General features: G+C 43.9%; 1 protein-coding gene across 6 annotated transcripts; it reads right to left on the bottom strand.

Annotated features, from left to right (window-relative positions):
- Positions 1-4,335: 4,335 nt before the first annotated feature.
- LOC139061523 (zinc finger protein 235-like) lies at positions 4,336-18,377 on the bottom strand. 6 transcript variants are annotated; one of them, XM_070548526.1, is made up of 4 exons: positions 18,007-18,377; positions 13,277-13,372; positions 13,107-13,181; positions 4,336-6,760 (listed from the first exon to the last, which is right to left on the bottom strand). In XM_070548526.1, the coding sequence occupies exon 4, from the start codon at positions 6,537-6,539 to the stop codon at positions 4,665-4,667; it is 1,875 nt and encodes a 624-aa protein (XP_070404627.1). In that variant the 5' UTR covers positions 6,540-6,760; positions 13,107-13,181; positions 13,277-13,372; positions 18,007-18,377; the 3' UTR covers positions 4,336-4,664. The 6 variants fall into 6 exon arrangements, with proteins under 6 accessions (XP_070404627.1, XP_070404630.1, XP_070404629.1 ...); XM_070548529.1 differs by lacking the exon at positions 18,007-18,377 and having other exon boundaries at positions 4,336-6,596; positions 6,676-6,760; positions 13,107-13,189; positions 13,277-15,110; XM_070548528.1 differs by lacking the exon at positions 18,007-18,377 and having other exon boundaries at positions 4,336-6,596; positions 6,676-6,760; positions 13,277-15,110.
- Positions 18,378-19,058: the final 681 nt, after the last annotated feature.

Raw genomic sequence — 19,058 nt, 5'->3', positions numbered from 1 at the left:
GACCAACGTAACGTGATAACAACGTAACGTGATTACGTAACTTCCGTAATGTTCAGCCAATCAACTACTTAGACGTCATCGGCAGTCGACGGACCCCGAGCCAATTTTGCACCCGAGCAGATCCTGTACCGACACCGGCTTTGCTGACAGGCGGCCCTAGGGCTCCATCTGATGAACAGGGTGCAAAATAAAAAGTTTATTAAGTTTATGTTTGTTATATGAAATGCGCTCTCTACACACTCAAAATTCCCCTCTGAAATGACATGAAATTAAAACATCAAAATTTAAATTCTAATAATCTGGCTGCATTTCGAGCTCCCGCTTGGGCCACCGCTCCGATGCATTTGACCGTTAAGGGTGCCATAGATCACGTGTGTGGGTAGCACAGAAGGACATCCTGTTGTAGTTGCTTTTAAACTTTTGATATTTTACGATGAAAAGAACACCTAAGCCATCGGGATCAGCATTCCCAAAGCGAAGGAAGGAAGAAGAATAAAAACGGGCCCAAAGCAGAGGTATGTAGACTTTATAAGTTTGGCAAAGGAACTTTTTGCGTTAGCATTGTAGCTAACTGCCTCTCCTGCCACGCACGGTCCACGGACGGACCCTCGCTAGCTGTTTACACACACAATACAGTATCTGTAACTTTAACCCATTCATTTTACTTTTGAATCGTCGTGTCCAGATGCAGTGAGACAATGTTGAGTCTCACTGTGATGATGAAGAATGTAAGATTTTTTACTGGTTTTTGGAGCTTGATTGCAGCCTTTTATGAATGTTGTTTCAAGTTTTAAGTACGCATACAATATGAATTTAATATTTGTATATCAGAAGAACGTTAGGTGTGGGTGTAGCAAAATTTCAACTTTGTCCTTCACGTCGGGCGGGCGGCACCGCCGCGGCCGTGGCGGGGACTCCCCCGCTGCCGCCGGGCCCGGCGGGGAGTGAGAACTGCCTAAACACAGCATGACATCTTATGCCGTCTCTTTCTTGTTTACGCTGCAGCGTCTTCATCCAGGCATCACGCAGCAGCAGCACATTTACTGAGCTACAGTCTCAGCATCTAGAACCAGGTGAGTAAGTTACTTGTTAGGCTATTTGTAATCAGCAGTAGAAACGGACATTTTCAAATTAAACGGCTTATCACATATATCGATATGCAAAATTAATTTATTTAAATCCACACCAGACACTTGTTTTTGGCACAATCAGTGCAGCATTGATTTAGCATTGAGAATATTAAATAATCTGAACACACACATCTGAAATTGTCTCCTTAAGATGTTATTGTCAATTAGGCTGTAAATTTGTAAGAAAGGATGGACGTTAGTTTTTGTGACATAGTGAGTCATCTTCAGGGTATAAAGGTTTATGTCCTGAAGAAGGTCGTACCGAAACGCGTCGGTGTTTCCTTGTTTAATAAATGAAATCCTCAGAGTGCCTCAGATCACCGGTTCTTCTTCCTCATGTTCTACATTTATTTGATGCTGAAGAGCACCTGAGAGTGAGACATACGTTTTTCCCCACTTCCACCTGTTTTTGATCATTTTATTCATGTTTTCATAGAACAGATTAAAAAAGATCAATAAAATAAAAAGTCCAGTAACATTAAAAATAATGAAAAGCATCACTGCACATGACCGAGGAATACTGAACATGAAAGTGGCGCTGTTCTTAATTCATGCATCAGAGGGTTAAGTTGCTTTGTGTGTGTGTGTGTGTGTGTGTGTGTGTATTTTCTCACAGAAGAAGAACCCAACACCAGCAGACTCAGTGCTCCACTCCAACAGCCTGAAGAGACACCATCATCAGCTTCAACAGATGTGTGTGAACATGTAGGAGCTGCTGGCCCCATGGATCCTGCTGACTGGCCACAGCAGTAGAACAAAATGGAAAGTAGAACTTTCTTTATGATGACACTTTGATGTTTGAGTTTTGCTTTTGATTGCACAGTTTAATGCTGCTGTTGATTTTGCACCCCCCCCCCCCCCCCCCCCATGACATTTGCTCAACATTATGAGTTGTTGGTTATTGTAATATTCTCAGGTTACTTATCTTTCAAGCTGACATTTATTCTTCAGGCTGTTGACTTTAAAGAGTTGCTGTGTGAGTATTTAAAATAAAAAATTAGTAACTAAGGAATCACTGTGGAGTTGCTTTTTCCAATGTGTGGTGGGTGGGTGGACTTGGGTTTGGGTGGGCACGGGGGGGGGGGGGGGGGGGCACATGGGCACTCTCGCCTTGGGCACCAAATTACCTAGAGCCGGCCCTGTCCATCCAGACACAGGTTTGTTTAATAACAAGTTTTAATATCAAGCTGTTTCAAATTGTCATTTTTAAAAGTGTCAGTAATAAATTCTTAACTTTTAAAAACCTGACTCTTCTTTGAAATCAAACACAGAATGGTGTATATATTTTGGTTATTGAATAAGCAAAGATTCCTAACTTCTGATTCAGTAAATAACCTTTTGCTATTATATTTAATTATCTTAAATTAAACATTAATCTTTGGATTAAAATATAGACCAAGACAGTTGGTGTATGAACGATTGCATTAATATCCTAGATATTTGTGCATAATGTAAGTTCATATGCTAATGTCCGATCTTTTCTCAGGATCTAACCAAACTGAAGCAAACAGTGTTAAATCCTAGTATGTAGTTAACCACGCTACAGAGGATTATTTAGGAGGATTGGGATGAACAAACTGATTTCAGTGGTGAAGGGTTAAATGAGTGAGTGAACCCACTACCAAGGATGAACTCTGCTAACTTTAAACATCAGCTGCTCTAAATAAGCATGAAGGTCAGAGAGGAGCTATAGGATGGACATGGATAAAGGAACTGTAATGTAGAGGTAAAGTAGGGCAGGGCCGACGTTAGCAGCTGTCATACGGTCCATCTGAAATGTCTGACTTTCATTTAGCTTGTTATGTGACGGGTTAGAGCACAGTCTCATGTTAGAGTTTAGTCATGAGAACATTGAGATACCTCACCTACTGATGGTGTCTAAAATATATAATTTTTCTTTCTCAAAATAAAGAATAATTTTAATCACAATCCTAGAAGAACCTCGTCCAATCAATGTGCACGTCCATTTCTCAATGATTGGATAAAAATCCCTCCATCAAACTGTGTGTGTGTGTGTGTGTGTGTGCATGCACACAAGCGTGTTGTGAACTGGCGTTGTGATTTTTCACTGCTTAGATGTAGCCATCCTTACACTGACAAAAATGTAACCAAGTATCTTTTACTTCGAGTATATTTTATTTAAGATACTTTTTAAATTTACTTGAGTAAAAATTTAGGCAAGTACTTTTACTTGTACTTGAGTAAAAAATTATCAAAGTATTGGTACTCGTATTTAAAGGTATAGCAATCGATGTTTTTCTTCCGGGTGGATCACGTCAACCATTGGTCCGCAATAATGTCAATTTCTGGTGAAGCCAATCCTGGGTTAGTTTTCACTTCCTGCGCATGCGTACTCTGTGCACCCCCGCACTTTCATGGAAATCAGGAAGAGGATAACGCGGTCCAGTCTGCTCCCCACAGACGCCGCCGTTGCCGGTTTTCTGCTCGAGAGGTAAGCTAACGTTCTGCATGCTGTTTTAAGAGCCTCTTATTACACATTACGGCCGACAGCTACTTGTAAACAGGCGCTGGGAGAGTGTTGCGCAACGTGGAGAGGGCAGTTCTTTCCTGACATTCAGAAACATCGATTGCTATACCTTTAAGTAGGAAGTTGTAGTACTCTTTCCACCTCAGGTTGCACCTCAGACATTACAAAAACAGAAAGAATGGAAAAAAGAAGCTGGATTAGTTGGTACCATTGCCGGTGGATGAATCTTCCTTGGTTTGGGAGTGAAGTGAAGCAGCTAGACCGATGGAAGTGGCGGGTTTTGTCCAGTTTGCTGAGCGCCACATGAAGCTAACCTGCTTTGCTACCTTTCCATCCGATGCTTACCCTGTTAGCGTTAAACAGCAAAGTAAAACCTTCTAACCTGTACATGAACTTTTTCTATATGTCACAGTGAAACTTGGATTTGTAATTACAGAAAGTAAAATGTTATGTGTAGATGTGCGAGGGAGAGCCGCTACACCGTGCAGTGGAGCTAGATGAACTCTGGAATCGGTGAGCAAATCTTATGCTGTTATTTCAAATAAGTTTGCACTATTTTACCTGAAAAACGTTAAAAACAGTTCATTGTACATATTCTGGTTAATAACTGTTACAAAAAAAGTCAATTTTTGAGAAAACCAGATTTATACTTTTGCTAACTGTGAATCCGAGTTTCCAATTGTATTTGGATGCCAAACAATATGGATAATATAGGTATTAATTTTTGATCAGGTTTATTTGCATGACAGATAATTACATGAGTGGATTAATCTGGTGACTTTGATGGCGAGCCTTCTCACTTTGCAAAACATCAGCATTTACGTTTAAACTCCAGAAACAGCAAACAACAAACTGAATAGTGAACAAAGATTTAATAAAACACTTGAGTGGCAAACAAACATTTCATTTTCAACCTTTTCTTCTCCAAAAACAAAACATTTAATAAAACTGCTGCCTTTCATTTTAGTTAAAAGAGCTTCCAGATCAGTAGCACATTTTATTCAACACCCTTAGAAGTCCCAAAATGTATATTTTAATAATGTAAATTAATTCTGTCCTGTGTGAACTCTCATGTGTCTGTTTAAACTTGACTTTACACTAAATCTTTGTCCACAGAGCTCACAAGTAAAAGGCTTCTGTCCTGTATGGACTCTCATGTGTGTGTCTAAATGTCCCTTTAGGGTAAACCTTTGTCCACAGAGCTCACAAGCAAAAGGCTTCTGTCCTGTGTGAACTCTCATGTGTCTGTTTAAATGTGACTTTACTCTAAATCTTTGTCCACAGAGCTCACAAGCAAAAGGCTTCTGTCCTGTATGGACTCTCATGTGTGGGTCTAATTGTCCCTTTTGGGTAAATCTTTGTCCACAGAGCTCACAAGCAAAAGGCTTCTCCCCTGTGTGAACTCTCATGTGACTGTTTAAATGTGACTTTCGATTAAATCTTTGTCCACAGAGCTCACAAGCAAAAGGCTTCTCCCCTGTGTGAACTCTCATGTGACTGTTTAATTGTGACTTTTGATTAAATCTTTGTCCACAGAGCTCACAAGATAAAGGCTTCTGTCCAGTGTGGACTCTCATGTGAGTGTCTACACTTGACTTTACACTAAATCTTTGTCCACAGAGCTTACAAGCAAAAGGCTTCTGTCCTGTATGGACTCTCACGTGTTTGTTTAAACTAGACTTTACACTAAACCTTTGTCCACAGAGCTCACAAACAAAAGGCTTCTGTCCAGTGTGGACTCTCATGTGAGTGTTTAAACTTGTCTTATGACTAAATCTTTGTCCACAGAGCTCACAAGCAAAAGGCTTCTGTCCTGTGTGGATTCTCGTGTGACGGATTAAATGTGCCTTTCGACTAAATCTTTGTCCACAGAGCTCACAAGCAAAAGGCTTCTGTCCTGTATGGACTATAATGTGTTTCTTTAAACTTGACTCATCACTAAATCTTTGTCCACAGAGCTCACAAGCAAAAGGCTTCTCTCCTGTGTGAACTCTCATGTGTATGATTAAACTTGTCTTTTGGGTAAATCTTTGACCGCAGAGCTCACAAGTAAAAGGCTTCTGTCCTGTGTGGATTCTCGTGTGTCTGTTTAAACTTGTCTTTTGGGTAAATCTTTGACCACAGAGCTCACAAGTAAAAGGCTTCTGTCCAGTGTGGATTCTCATGTGTGTGTCTAAATGTCCCTTTTGGCTAAATCTTTTTTCACAGAGCTCACAAGCAAAAGGCTTCTGTCCAGTGTGAATTCTCATGTGAATGTTTAAATATGATATGCAGCTGAAACTTTTTCCACAGTCGTCACAACTAAATGATTTTAGTTTTGTCTGAACTTTCCTGCTAGAGTCTACATTTTGCTTCACTCTAACACGTTTCTTATCAACACAACAGCTTGAAGACTTCAGTCCTGAATGACTTGTCACTCTCATGTGTTTCTGGAGAGACCGCTCATGGAGAAACTGTTCACCACACTCTGGGCAGCTGAAAGATTTGACAGCCTTAACATGTGATTTAGAAGACCTGCTCTCCTTCCAGTCTTTGTTATGATCTTTGGTGTTTGGCTCAGAATCTGACAAGAGTTTCAGCTGAGAGTCAGAATTGTTGCCATCCTGGTCATCATCTTCATCATTGCTGACTTCAGTCTCTGAAGAGTTAGAATCATATTCATAAAGATTTAGATCTGGATTCCTGGTAGTTTCTGCTCCTCCACAGTCCTCTCTACCACTTTCTGCTTTCATCTGGTCAGTGGTGCTGCTGGTTGGAAGATCTCTGTCTTTAGGTTGGTTCTGATCAAACTGTGACAACAGAACTTCTCTTCCTTCGTCCTTAACCTGATGAGAAACTGCAGAGAATGAAATGTTGGTGGCATCAGTTTTAATCTCATCAAGCTGCTCCTCCTCTTCCTGCTTCATGTTGAGGGGCTCCATGTCCTTCTGGTTCAAAGGAGGCCTCAGTTCTTCAGGAGCTCTTCCTTCTTCCTTAAACTGACACAAAACTACAGAGAATGAATTATCACAGTTTAAAATGAATTTAAATATAACAAAACTTTAAAATGTATTTTACTTTGAAAAACCAGTACTGCCGTTTTTCCCCGTGTGCGAAGGAGCCGGCTTCTGTGCGGTGCGCTGCTCTCACGAGTTAAAGAAAACTACAGGGAGAGAAAAGGTGGAAGAAAGGAACCTTACGTTAGAAGAAGGCATTTTTAGTTCAGACCTGTGAAAACCAGCTTCATGCTAACGCACGCTGCTACATGTGAACAGTAACGTAGTCAATGTGGTGTGTCGTTAATGCGTAATTCCAGATCGGTAACAGCGTACAGCTTCATGTCGGGTCATGTTCCCACCGAGACTCATTTCTGCTCGCATTTTCAGAAGAAGAGGAAGGAAGCCGAGGAAGATGTTGAGGTAACGTTAGATGAAGATGCTCATTGTTCTTTATCGTGACCCAGTTCCCTCTGAGTGATCTGTACCGTGATACGCGTGATATTCCCAACGTTCCTATTGGTGACTGAAGGGAATCTAACATGTGGCTAATATATTAGACAAGTAGGCTGAAGTGGAGGAGGTGAGTGAAGGAGAGACAAGTGGAGAGGCAGAGCAAGGAGCAGCATGATGATGGAGAGAGCAGCAGGGAAGCAGAGAATCTGGCTGGGACCCAAAATGTTCCTCCCATGGCTGTAGCACAACAGTCAAGCATTACAATTCATGTCAAGTTAAATAAATATTTTATTTAATTTTAATTAAACATGAGCTGTTTTACACACTCCTGCATTAATGTTCACCAAAAACACACAGTCTCATGTCTCAGAACGACCGTCTCCATACGTCTCTACCACCCTGCATTTAGGGGCGTGGTCCTGGTCAACACCATCTCCTGAACTCCAAACTGAAGGTCAGAATGGGAAAGAAAGGTGATTTAAGCTAATCTGAGCGTGGCATGGTTGTTGGTGCCAGACGGGCCGGTCTGAGTAATTCACAATCTGCTCAGTTACTGGGATTTTCACCCACAACCATTTCTAGGGTTTACAAAGAATGGTGTGAAAAGGGAAAAACATCCAGTATGCAGCAGTCCTGTGGGCCAAATGCCTTGTTGATGCTAGCGGTCAGAGGAGAATGGGCCGACTGATTCAAGCTGATAGAAGAGCAACTGATAGAGACTACTCCCTGGTTTAATGACAGCCTTCACAGCCTGAAGCGCCAATGCAGAAACATTGAGCGTTTGTGGAAGAAAACCCATCTCCACGTCCATCTGCTGCACCTAAAGGATCTTCTGACATCCTTTAAAGCCGGGCGTACACTGTGCGACTTTTTCACTCGTAGCGTTCAGCTTCAGCTCAAACTGTACGACTTCCTCGCAGAACAGATCTCACGAGTCCTGTGCTCACACTGTACGTCTGGTAGCAACACGTCGGCCCTAAAATATGCTAAAAATAGCAGTTTTTACTCAACACGTCAGACTTTTTTGTCTTGTCTTGCCTGTTGTCCTTCGGGACTGCTGCAGGAGGACACACAGGGATTTATGGGGGTTGGATGAGGAAAACGAAATAAGAAAGTAAATCTGTGTTTTGTGATCAGTTTAATTTGACATGAACACGACAAACACGCTTTCTTGACAATCTTTGTGAGTAAAAAAACGTGTAGAAACAAAAACGAACAACGTGTGTTATTAGGGAAATAGCGAGCGACCGGCGTTGATGCAGGATTGCGCGCGCATGCGCCGTGAGCGGTTCTGATACTTTTTTGGGTCGCAGCTGCTCGCAGCGCCGCTTCAACAGTGCGATACCCTCACAAGGGACGAGCGAAATATTAAACACACCAGAAGTCCCTGCGACCTCACGACTGCTGATCGGCGGCTGGTCACGTGGTGTTAATCGCCTCTCGTAACCCCCGGTACACGACACGACGCTCGGCACAAAACTCGCCTCGATGTCGTGGATTCTCGCACGACTGGAAAATCGGCTCAAAAAAGTGAAAAAGTCGCACAGTGTACGCCCGGCTTTACTCTGCAGTCAGAGACGCCAGGGTTTCCTATTTCTCCAACCTGGTGTCCCAGAGCAAAGGGAACCCCAAGGTGCTGTTTAACACCATCAGCAGCACCGTCTCTCCTGCCTCTCCTACAGCCTCCATCCACTCTGTTGCAGACTGTGAGAACTTTCTGTCTTTCTTTGTGGACAAAGTCAATAAGGTTAGATCTAGCATCTCTCCTTCAGCCTCCACCACCTCCCTTACCCATGGTGTCCAGTGTTTCCCCTAGGAATTTTTCCAGCTGTGGTGGTGGGGGGGGGGGCGGTGGTGGTGGTGGTGGGGAGAAATTATGACACATCTCTAAATAAAGTAAAATTTTCCAGTGCAGAGTGGAGACAACCCATAGAAGCACTGATTTGATCTCATTTCAGAGAAAAATAGAACAGGTCAGATGCACCTAATAAATAAAATTACTAACAAACTCAGGAATCTTTCTTTGCTTCACTGTTCTGGTGCTGAGAATATCACTCATGCGGATCAAAGGAGATACACAGATGAATGCACCTCTTATTTATTATATGGAAACTACATTTACTGCAGCTGGCAGAGGCAGAGATTGTTTCTATTGATACACGGATTTACAGAATCATTTTAAATGTTAATAGGGGAAGACTGCTAGCCTGGAAAGCCAGACTAAATAAATGTATTATTTAGTCTGGCCACGCTCCATTGACGGCTCTCGGTTGTGGGGCGGGTTCTACCGTTGTCTTTCAAATGATCTCCGCATTCCACTGGACAATGAATGTGACATCCTCTTGTTTCACTCTGTTGCATCATCCCACCCACCAGGCATATAGAGAGCCCTGATTGGCCCACAAAGCGGATAAAGCTCTGTGATTTGTTCACTAAGCAGATAGAGCACTATGATTGGCCCACCATTATGGACCAATCACAGCTCTTTATGTGTTTGAAACCCCTCTAGAGAGCTGTGATTGGCTAGCCAGAGTCCTGGTAGGAGCTGCGGAGGCTCTAATGGAGCGTGCCTAGACCAAACTTTGCAAAGCAAGAATTTGGTCTAGTTCACTAAGCTAGAAGACTGCAGGAGGGAGCGGTAAAATACAGGGGGTCCCCAGCAAAAACAAGAAACTTTACGAGTCTGATGAAACCCGCTGGTTTTCCATCAGGCAGTCACGGGGCAGCTCCATCGACCCAGTGGCTGTGCTGGGTCAATGTTATCGAGCTCAGTCCGGCTCGGCAGAGGGTGAACGAGCCGAGGCGACGTCGTGCTCTGCTTAAGAAGCGGTGTTATTTTCCTGCTTCAGAAGAAGTGTCCAACGTGTTTTTACGCTTTCTCCGAGACATGTCACGTCGCTAAGTTGTTAGCGCCGCGCGCTAACAAGTCAATAGTGCAGCGTAGCCTGCTGGAGGTTTTCAGGGTTCAGATGAAAACACCCGACCTCTCAGGCTGCTCACACATCGATCTTAAGTTGTCGCTGTTGCGGTCACGCCGTAATACAGTATTAGATGCGGTTAAAGTCAGACATGAGAAAATAAATAAATTTTACATGAATAAGTGATGCTTAGCCTGGTGGGGGGAGGAGAACCTGTCAAGATCGTCAACACTCGTTTATCTTAATGCTGCTGAAACATGTAAACCACAAAGCATTATATCCACTGCTGCCTTTCTAATTTTAAACTCAGTAACTTATGCTGTAACTGCACCTTGCCCTGCCTGCTCCTCCTTGCTGCCCGCCGGCTGAGATCACAAGCGACAACATAGTAGTTCCCGCTGCTTCTTCGGCAAACAGCGCAAAAAATAAAAAAATAAAAACTTGGGATCTTGTAGGCGTGGCGGTGGGAATCCAGCCGTGGCGGGCCGCCACGGCTACGCCTATGTAAGGGAAACCCTGGTGTCCCACAAGGTTCTGTGCTGGGGCCTCTGCTCTTCCTCCTCTATCTGCTTCCTCTTCAGCACATCCTGAGCTCCTTCAAAGGAATCTCCTACCATCTTTATGCAGATGACATCCAACTGTACATCTTCTTTAAGCCCCATGAGATGTCTAAGCTGCAGCTGTTACACACCTGCTTAGACTCTATCAAAACCTGGATGGTGGGAGCTCACCAAACCTTCTGTCAGGAATCTTGGCGTGACCTTTGACCCAGCTCTCACCCTGGATTCTCATGTCAGTTCTCTTGTTGGCTCTTCCTTCTTCCATCTCAGGAACGTTGCTAAGCTGAGTCCCATTCTGTCCCGCTCTGAACTTGAGACAGTTCTCCACACCTTCATCTCCTCACGCTTAGACTACTGTAACTCTCTTTTCACGTGTCTGAGCAGAACCTCCCTGAACCGTCTACAGGTGGTTCAGAACGCCTGTGCTCGGCTTCTGACCAAGTCCTCCAAACACACCCACATCACCCCGCTTCTCCTCCAGCTTCACTGGCTGCCAGTCAACGTCAGGGTTCATTTCAAGATCCTGGTTCTGGTCTATAGGGCCTTACATGGACAAGCACCATCTTACATTGGTGATCTTCTTAGTCCCTACACCCCCAGCAGGTCCCTGAGGTCCAGTGATCAAAGCCTACTGGTTGTGCAGCACCAGGCTAAAGGTCAAAGGTGACAGATTGTCAACTGCTGTGGCCCCGAGACTCTGAAACTCTCTCCCCCTGAGCCTGACATCAGTGGACTCCTTTAAAACACAGCTGAAGACTCACTTGTTCAGGCTGGCTTTTGTATGACCTTCGTGATTTTTATCTTGAGAGGCGCTATAGAAATGATATTTTCTTCTTCTTCTTCCCCGTCCAACAGGGAGGACAACGACCTTCCTCAGACCACGCTGGTCTGCGTTATCAGTTATACTCCCATGGGAAACAGCATGTTGACTGAATGCACCTGGTTTTGTTTGAGGGAGTTGTGGTATTGTTTTTACTCCCTACGTTAAACAGCTTTCCACCTGAATCTCTACGGAGCAGTTTAGGAATGTGATGTGATGTGTTGTGTGTGCTTGCTAATAAAAACCCTCAGAGAACGGATGTTCCCTGAGAGATCCTGTGAACGATGCTTGGGTGTGTATTCATTTCGTCTCTCTTTTTCTTCCCCGTGTCCTGTCTGGCTGTGAAGCAAACAGAATTGATGTCTGAATGCTGGTAACAAGCCTTACAGATTTACTCTCAGGTGGAGCATCAAAGCGTCTGCTTTTAATGTCACGCCTGATACTTAAAACTTTATTGTTATTGTTGTTGAATGCTTTGTAATTCCGACCAGACACGGAGACAGAGGTGAAAGAGAAAGGAAGAGACAAGAGGCGGGGAGATGGGGGGAAGGGGGTGGGAGGTTCCACAAAATAAACAATAATGAACTAGAGTCTGCTTCTAGACCTGCAGAAAGAGAAAAGATTTAAAAAAAAAAAGGGACACCCTGAACAATACATCAGGAGCAAGCTATCACTGCGTCAACCTGATGGTGAAATATAAAATCAACATTGTTTAACTGAACAATCACACGATAATAAATCACAGTGCATTTAGTGGCAACGACAGCCTTAAGACCTGTGTTGAACGTGCCCAAGCCCATACTTCTGAGAGCACCTGTGTGTGTACACGCGCTTGTTTATGTAAGGTTTCTCTATAGGAGCGTCCAATAGAGAGTGTGAGGGACCACAGATGTGTAGGAGACGGAGGGGGGGGGGGGGGGGACGCTGTCCTGAGCCCATAACCCGCTCCGGCTGCTTCTGTCACGTTCAGCCAACCATCGGACACGCCACTCGTCACGGATGAAGCTGAACGTTCACCTCTCCCGTCAGTAAAACAAGCAGTAAGTGTAGCAACTCAGTGTTGTCCACATATATAATATCTGCAACAATGATTAAAGTGGTTTCACTGAACATCCTAATCATCTATGAAGCACACGACAGCTCTGGATGCTAAAATTCTCCTAAATCATTCATCACTGAATAAATCTGATCACACGATAGCTTACAGATAACTTCTGCTGACACAAATGTGAGCTCTCTCCCTCTCGGTTACCATGGAGACGCATTTGCCGCACACGCACCACCGGTTCTGTCCTGCTCTCGCTTCATCCCGCCCTTCGTGCTCTTCATGTTGATGCTCGTGTTGTGACACATGGTCAGTGATGTCATCATTAATGTTTCGCTCTGGTTCAAAGTGAAAAGGCTGAACAGATGACGTGTTGATGTCGCTCAACAGTCCCTACAGGGTCCCAAAGCCGCCGGTGCAACCGAGGTACAACCATATGACGTCACTACCCAGAGTGCAGTGCGACGCTAACAACAATGGCGACCTACGAGTTAAACCATTTTTACTAATTTTATAAAGATTAAGACATCAAGAAGGTTTTTACACCATTTTAATATAACTGATACTAACATTTATCTTTTAAGAAGCACAGAGTTTTGTAACCTGGGTTCCTTTTAAAATGACAACTTTTGTCGCCAATGGCAGTGAATGAGTTAATGATGATGAGGGTGGCTCCTAGAGGCTGAGGTGTTGGGCTAAAGTGTCATCACTCACTTTGGTCTGGTCCAGACGCCGTCTCTTTACTGGTGCTCCTCAGTAGGTGACGTGAAGCTCCAACATCTGAGCGTTCTGTGTTCCTCAGAGGAGAAGAAAAGTAACATTAGCACTGCCTACATTATTTTTACTAGCATCTCAAGGCCTTGGAGAAGCAGATCTTCACTTACCTAAACATCAGACCAGTGTGTCCCAGCTGAGCTCATCAGGGCGTTAGTCTGACAGCCTGTCAGTGAAACACGGCTCCAGCCTTCTGGATGTGGACTCTAAAAAGCAAAGGAGCCTTTTTACTGTTGTTTTCATTATTTTACAGCTGATTTGATCAGATTTCTGACGCTCATGCAGACGAGTGTCGGTGAGAGTTAAAGCTTTAATGTATTTTCCTGTCTTAAATGTTCTTTTTAAGTAATCATGTGTTAAAGTACGTCTCAGGGCGTTGTCCTTTCAGCCCAGCTCTGGTATGCTGATAAGACATGTAATTTGTCTCTGTGGGGGTTGGTGGAATAATCTGCCCGGCAACAGGAACCCATAGTTTCTGAGTGACTCAGCAGTTTTTGGCTGACCAGCAAGCAACTCCATAAAATGGATCCTTCCCCTTAGGGAAGACCCAGCCTGAGAACAGCTCTGTTATCAAACACACTTCATGCTGATGTTACTGGACTCTTTGCTGCTTTCAAACGTGAACGTGACTCCGCTCGGTGTCGTTAATCATTTTTACCGGGCTGACTCCGACACGTGCCGGTGAACCAACCCACCTTCATGTCGCTAGTGTTAGCCCCAGGCTCCGGTTAGCTTCCAGCTAAAAGGCTACAGCACTCTCCTCCCAGTCCCACCCTGCTAAAGAGGGCCTGGAAAAGTTCCCCCACACATCAAAGTGATTTTTCATTTATGAGCTTTTATAACCTTGTTAATCAGGATAGTTGATTTGCTGCTGCACATAAACTGTCAGTCAGAAGCTCTGCTAGCCGCTTATCTTAGAGGAGCTAGTTCACGTTGTTAGCTTGTTATCAGAATCATAGTTGCAGTTTCATCATCTGAGCTGCTTTTTAAATTCAAATTCAATTTTTATTTGTCACATACACATTCATACACAGTACAAAATGCAGTGAAATGCCTTACACAACTGCTCGTGACCTAAGAGTTGAAAATAAAAATAAACTGTACACCACGCATTAAAATGAAGGGTCAATTTAACTGGGAAAGAGTAAAGTAAATTATATCTGAATTAAAGTTGAATAATAGAATAGCTTTACAACAAAATACACAATACAATACAAATTAGAATAAAAGCTAAATTTAGCTGGGAAGGAATAAGATAAAATATATATAAGTTGTAGTTGAGAATAAAGTAACTGTACAACAAAATACACAGTATGTAAATGTATAAGAATGTATGAAGAAATAAAAATATCTGTACAAAACAGCAGCTGAACAAGTGTTAAATGGAAATGAAAAAATATATATATATAATGATGAATAAGATCTAGGTAAACTTGTTCAATTTGGGGTTAAAAACAAACGTTTTCACATATTTTCCATGTAGTTTTTTGCCAGTTCCTCTTCTGAAAGGTAGACAATTGTTTTTCTCTTTCCCTCAGAAAATCTTAATATTCTCCTAGTTTGGCCCAGCACACTTCACTTCCCAGTTACAGCAACAGCCTCATATCATAACCACATAAGTGGAGAACATGTTCAGTAGCAATGAGGGAATTAGCTGTTGCATTTAAGTGATGTTAACTATTATTTAACATTTAAACTTACTTTATGATGTTTTTATTTATTCTAAAAACCCTGGTAAGGGATGTTTTTCTGTATTTGGAGCATCAGAGAAAGTTTTATGGTGGAGGTGATGTTTTAAAGTCACTGAGAAACTGCATGCTAGCAGTTTGTTGTTTTGCTGCTAATACAGTAGCGGGTACAGCTGCTAATACAGTAGCAGGTGCAGCTGCTAATACGGTAGCGGGTGCAGCTGCTAATACGGTAGCAGGTGCTGCTGCTAATACGGTAGCAGGCGCAGCTGCTAATACAGTAGCAGGCACAGCTGCTAATACAGTGGCAGGTGCAGCTGCTAATACAGTAGCGGGTGCAGCTGCTAATACAGTAGCAGGCGCAGCTGCTAATATAGTAGCGGGTGCAGCTGCTAATACGGTAGCAGGCGCAGCTGCTAATACGGTAGCAGGTGCTGCTGCTAATACAGTAGCAGGCGCAGCTGCTAATACAGTAGCGGGTGCAGCTGCTAATACGGTAGCGGGTGCAGCTGCTAATACGGTAGCAGGTGCAGCTGCTAATACAGTAGCGGGCGCAGCTGCTAATACAGTATTAGGTGCAGCTGCTAATACATTAGCAGGTGCAGCTGCTAATACAGTAGCAGGTGCAGCTGCTAATACGGTAGCAGGTGCAGCTGCTAATACGGTAGCGGGTGCAGCTGCTAACACTGTAGCGGGTGCAGCTGCTAATACAGTAGCAGGTGCAGCTGCTAATACAGTAGCAGGTGCAGCTGCTAATACAGTAGCGGGTGCAGCTGCTAATACAGTAGCGGGTGCAGCTGCTAATACAGTAGCGGGTGCAGCTGCTAATACAGTAGCAGGTGCAGCTGCTAATACAGTAGCAGGTGCAGGTGCAGCTGCTAATACAGTAGCAGTTGCAGCTGCTAATACAGTAGCAGTTGCAGCTGCTAATACAGTAGCAGGTGCAGCTGCTAATACAGTAGCAGGTGTAGCTGCTAATACAGTAGCAGGTGCAGCTGCTAATACGGTAGCGGGTGCAGCTGCTAATACAGTAGCGGGTGCAGCTGCTAACACGGTAGCAGGTGCAGCTGCTAATACAGTAGCGGGTGCAGCTGCTAATACATTAGCGGGTGCAGCTGCTAATACAGTAGCAGGTGCTAATACAGTAGCAGGTGCAGCTGCTAATACAGTAGCAGGTGCAGCTGCTAATACTGTAGCGGGTACAGCTGCTAATACGGTAGCAGGTGCAGCTGCTAATACAGTAGCGGGTGCAGCTGCTAACACGGTAGCAGGTGCAGCTGCTAATACAGTAGCAGGTAGAGCTGCTAATACAGTAGCAGGTGCAGCTGCTAATACAGTAGCGGGCGCAGCTGCTAGTACAGTATTAGGTGCAGCTGCTAATACATTAGCAGGCGCAGCTGCTAACACGGTAGCAGGTGCAGCTGCTAATACAGTAGCGGGCGCAGCTGCTAATACAGTATTAGGTGCAGCTGCTAATACATTAGCAGGTGCAGCTGCTAATATGGTAGCAGGTGCAGCTGCTAATACAGTAGCGGGTGCAGCTGCTAACACTGTAGCGGGTGCAGCTGCTAATACAGTAGCGGGTGCAGCTGCTAATACTGTAGTGGGTGCAGCTGCTAATACAGTAGCGGGTGCAGCTGCTAATACAGTAGCGGGTGCAGCTGCTAATACTGTAGCAGGTGCAGCTGCTAATACAGTAGCGGGCGCAGCTGCTAATACAGTATTAGGTGCAGCTGCTAATATGGTAGCAGGCGAAGCTGCTAATACAGTAGCAGGTGCAGCTGCTAATACGGTAGCAGGTGCAGCTGCTAATACAGTAGCGGGTGCAGCTGCTAATACAGTATTAGGTGCAGCTGCTAATACATTAGCAGGCGCAGCTGCTAATACAGTAGCAGGCGAAGCTGCTAATACAGTAGCGGGTGCAGCTGCTAACACTGTAGCGGGTGCAGCTGCTAATACAGTAGCAGGTGCAGCTGCTAATACAGTAGCGGGTGCAGCTGCTAATACAGTAGCGGGTGCAGCTGCTAATACAGTATTAGGTGCAGCTGCTAATACATTAGCAGGCGCAGCTGCTAACACGGTAGCAGGTGCAGCTGCTAATACAGTAGCAGGTACAGATGCTAATACAGTAGCAGGTACAGCTGCTAATCCAGTAGCAGGTGCAGCTGCTAATCCAGTAGCAGGTGCAGCTGATAATACAGTAGCAGGTGCAGCTGATAATACAGTAGCAGGTGCAGCTGCTAATACAGTAGCTGGTGTAGCTGCATGTTTTTGCAATAAAAATGTTATGTTGTAATGGAATTCATGCATTAGTTTTTGTTTGCTTTGAACCCAGAGCAGACGTCACACGCCAGACGACATCAACACTGCATACTTTAGTATTTGTTCATTTATCGTGAGTAATATCGATATCGCAATATTAAGCACTGTTATCGAATATCGCAGGTTTTCCTAATATCCTGCAGCCCTAGTTTCACAAATCCCAAACAAGGTTGTATGCAATCTGCTATTGTAGAATAATCTAGAACAGGTTTAACAGAGTGTCTGTTGTAGTTTTTGAGCTACAGCTGTTCCATCGTTGGCCAGATGCTGAAAAAAAAAACATAAATCAGGCTTTGTTGAAGTTTCACAAATCAGGGAAAGGATCACAAATCCCATACTGTTTAATTTGATCTGCTTTTATAGTAGAATATTCTAGAACAGGTCTGAATAGTGTGGGTGTTGTAGTTTTTGAGGTAGAGCAGATTAAATAAGGTCAGAGTAGAGAAAAATTGTGTGTAATGGCCCTTTAGCCGTTTCCCGAATCGGAGGTTAACTTCAGCCTCGTTTAGTCGCGCTGCTCTTTAGCTGATGTGGGATTTATTTACTGGATGCTAACATCACATCACACTCACGGAGTAACACACACAGGCGCTCTGCTGCTACAGTCAGTGGAAGGTTATCATCTGGTGTAAAAAGGCGTTCATCACAATTCCCAGATCACGTTTTATTCCACGAAAATCGTCCGAATCCACATTAATCTGGGTGCTAACTTTACTAGCATGTTGTGCTAGCGTTAGCAGGTGGGATGCTAATGCTAGCACGCTGCTAATGCCCGTAAATGAACGTGTACAGCAAAGTTAGCCGACATTTTAGAGTGATATGAAGCTTACCGCTCTGCTGCTGTGTCGAGCTGGGTCCAGCCAGCCGCGGGGCCTTTCTGCTGGGCTAAACTAGTTCGTGTCGCACCGCCACGGCTCAACAAAAGCCACCACACCTATAAAACACACTTTTGTTGCCTTTTCTAAGAGATGCTAATGACTCCAACTTGTTGTTTCCGTTTCGGATCTTTATTCCGGGTTACTGTTGGCCGCAGCCCACGTCTTAACTCCAGCAGAAACACCGTTAACGATCTCCGATCACACTAGCTCGTTTTCTTCTAAACAACCGAACCGGAACTCTGCACACAGCCGGCCAAGAACAGCCCTTCAACATAAAAGTCCAACCAATCCAATTTTATTTATAAAGCGCATTCAACAAGGCATTACAACCAAACAAGGTGCTGTACACTAAAAATGTTAGTTAGTTAGTCGAACACAGTTAAAAGATAAAAAGGAAATACAAAAAAATTCCCAAAACTAACAGCTAAAATTCAATAAGACACAGGGAGAATAAAAAATTAGAAAAACATTTTTAAAAATAACCTCAATAGTACGGAAGGTGATATTGTGAATTCCGAGGGCCACCATCCGTTATGCCATGCACATTGAGAACAAACTGAAGACTAAAGCTGATTTCAGATTTAATAATTTGTTTAACCCTCTGGAGGCAGGCGTTGCAGATTAGCAACGTAAAAACCTACCTACCTGGTTACTCCACAAACGTACTTCATGAGCATTTTTAACTCAGAAGTTCCCCTGAAGGACTTAGTTGTTCGTCCTTTTAGCAAGACTTATTTTGAGCCTGAGAGGGTTAACACTAAAGTGACTTGTTTTAGTATGACGTTGCATTTTTGGTTCTTTTTAAAACACAGAAAAGGTTTTTTTTTTTACCTTGCTGACAGTTTCGTTCGTGGCTGTAAACTTCCTCAGAGCTGACTCTGATGGTGGCGTCACTTCCTACGCCGTTTATCCGCGGGCAGCAGAGGACGTTGTCGCCCACAGGTTTTTTTGTTGCCTTCACTATTTTTCAGCCTCATGTTCAGCTCTTTCAGAGTTTTGGGGCA

This window comes from Nothobranchius furzeri, chromosome 2, assembly GCF_043380555.1.
Source record: "Nothobranchius furzeri strain GRZ-AD chromosome 2, NfurGRZ-RIMD1, whole genome shotgun sequence".
NCBI classification, from domain to species: domain Eukaryota; kingdom Metazoa; phylum Chordata; class Actinopteri; order Cyprinodontiformes; family Nothobranchiidae; genus Nothobranchius; species Nothobranchius furzeri.
This window is presented reverse-complemented; position numbering and strand designations above follow the sequence as displayed.

Bases quoted from the DNA above. Each gene is read 5' to 3' on its own strand.
- LOC139061523 (XM_070548526.1), bottom strand. From the start codon at position 6,539: ATGGAGCCCCTCAACATGAAGCAGGAAGAGGAGGAGCAGCTTGATGAG.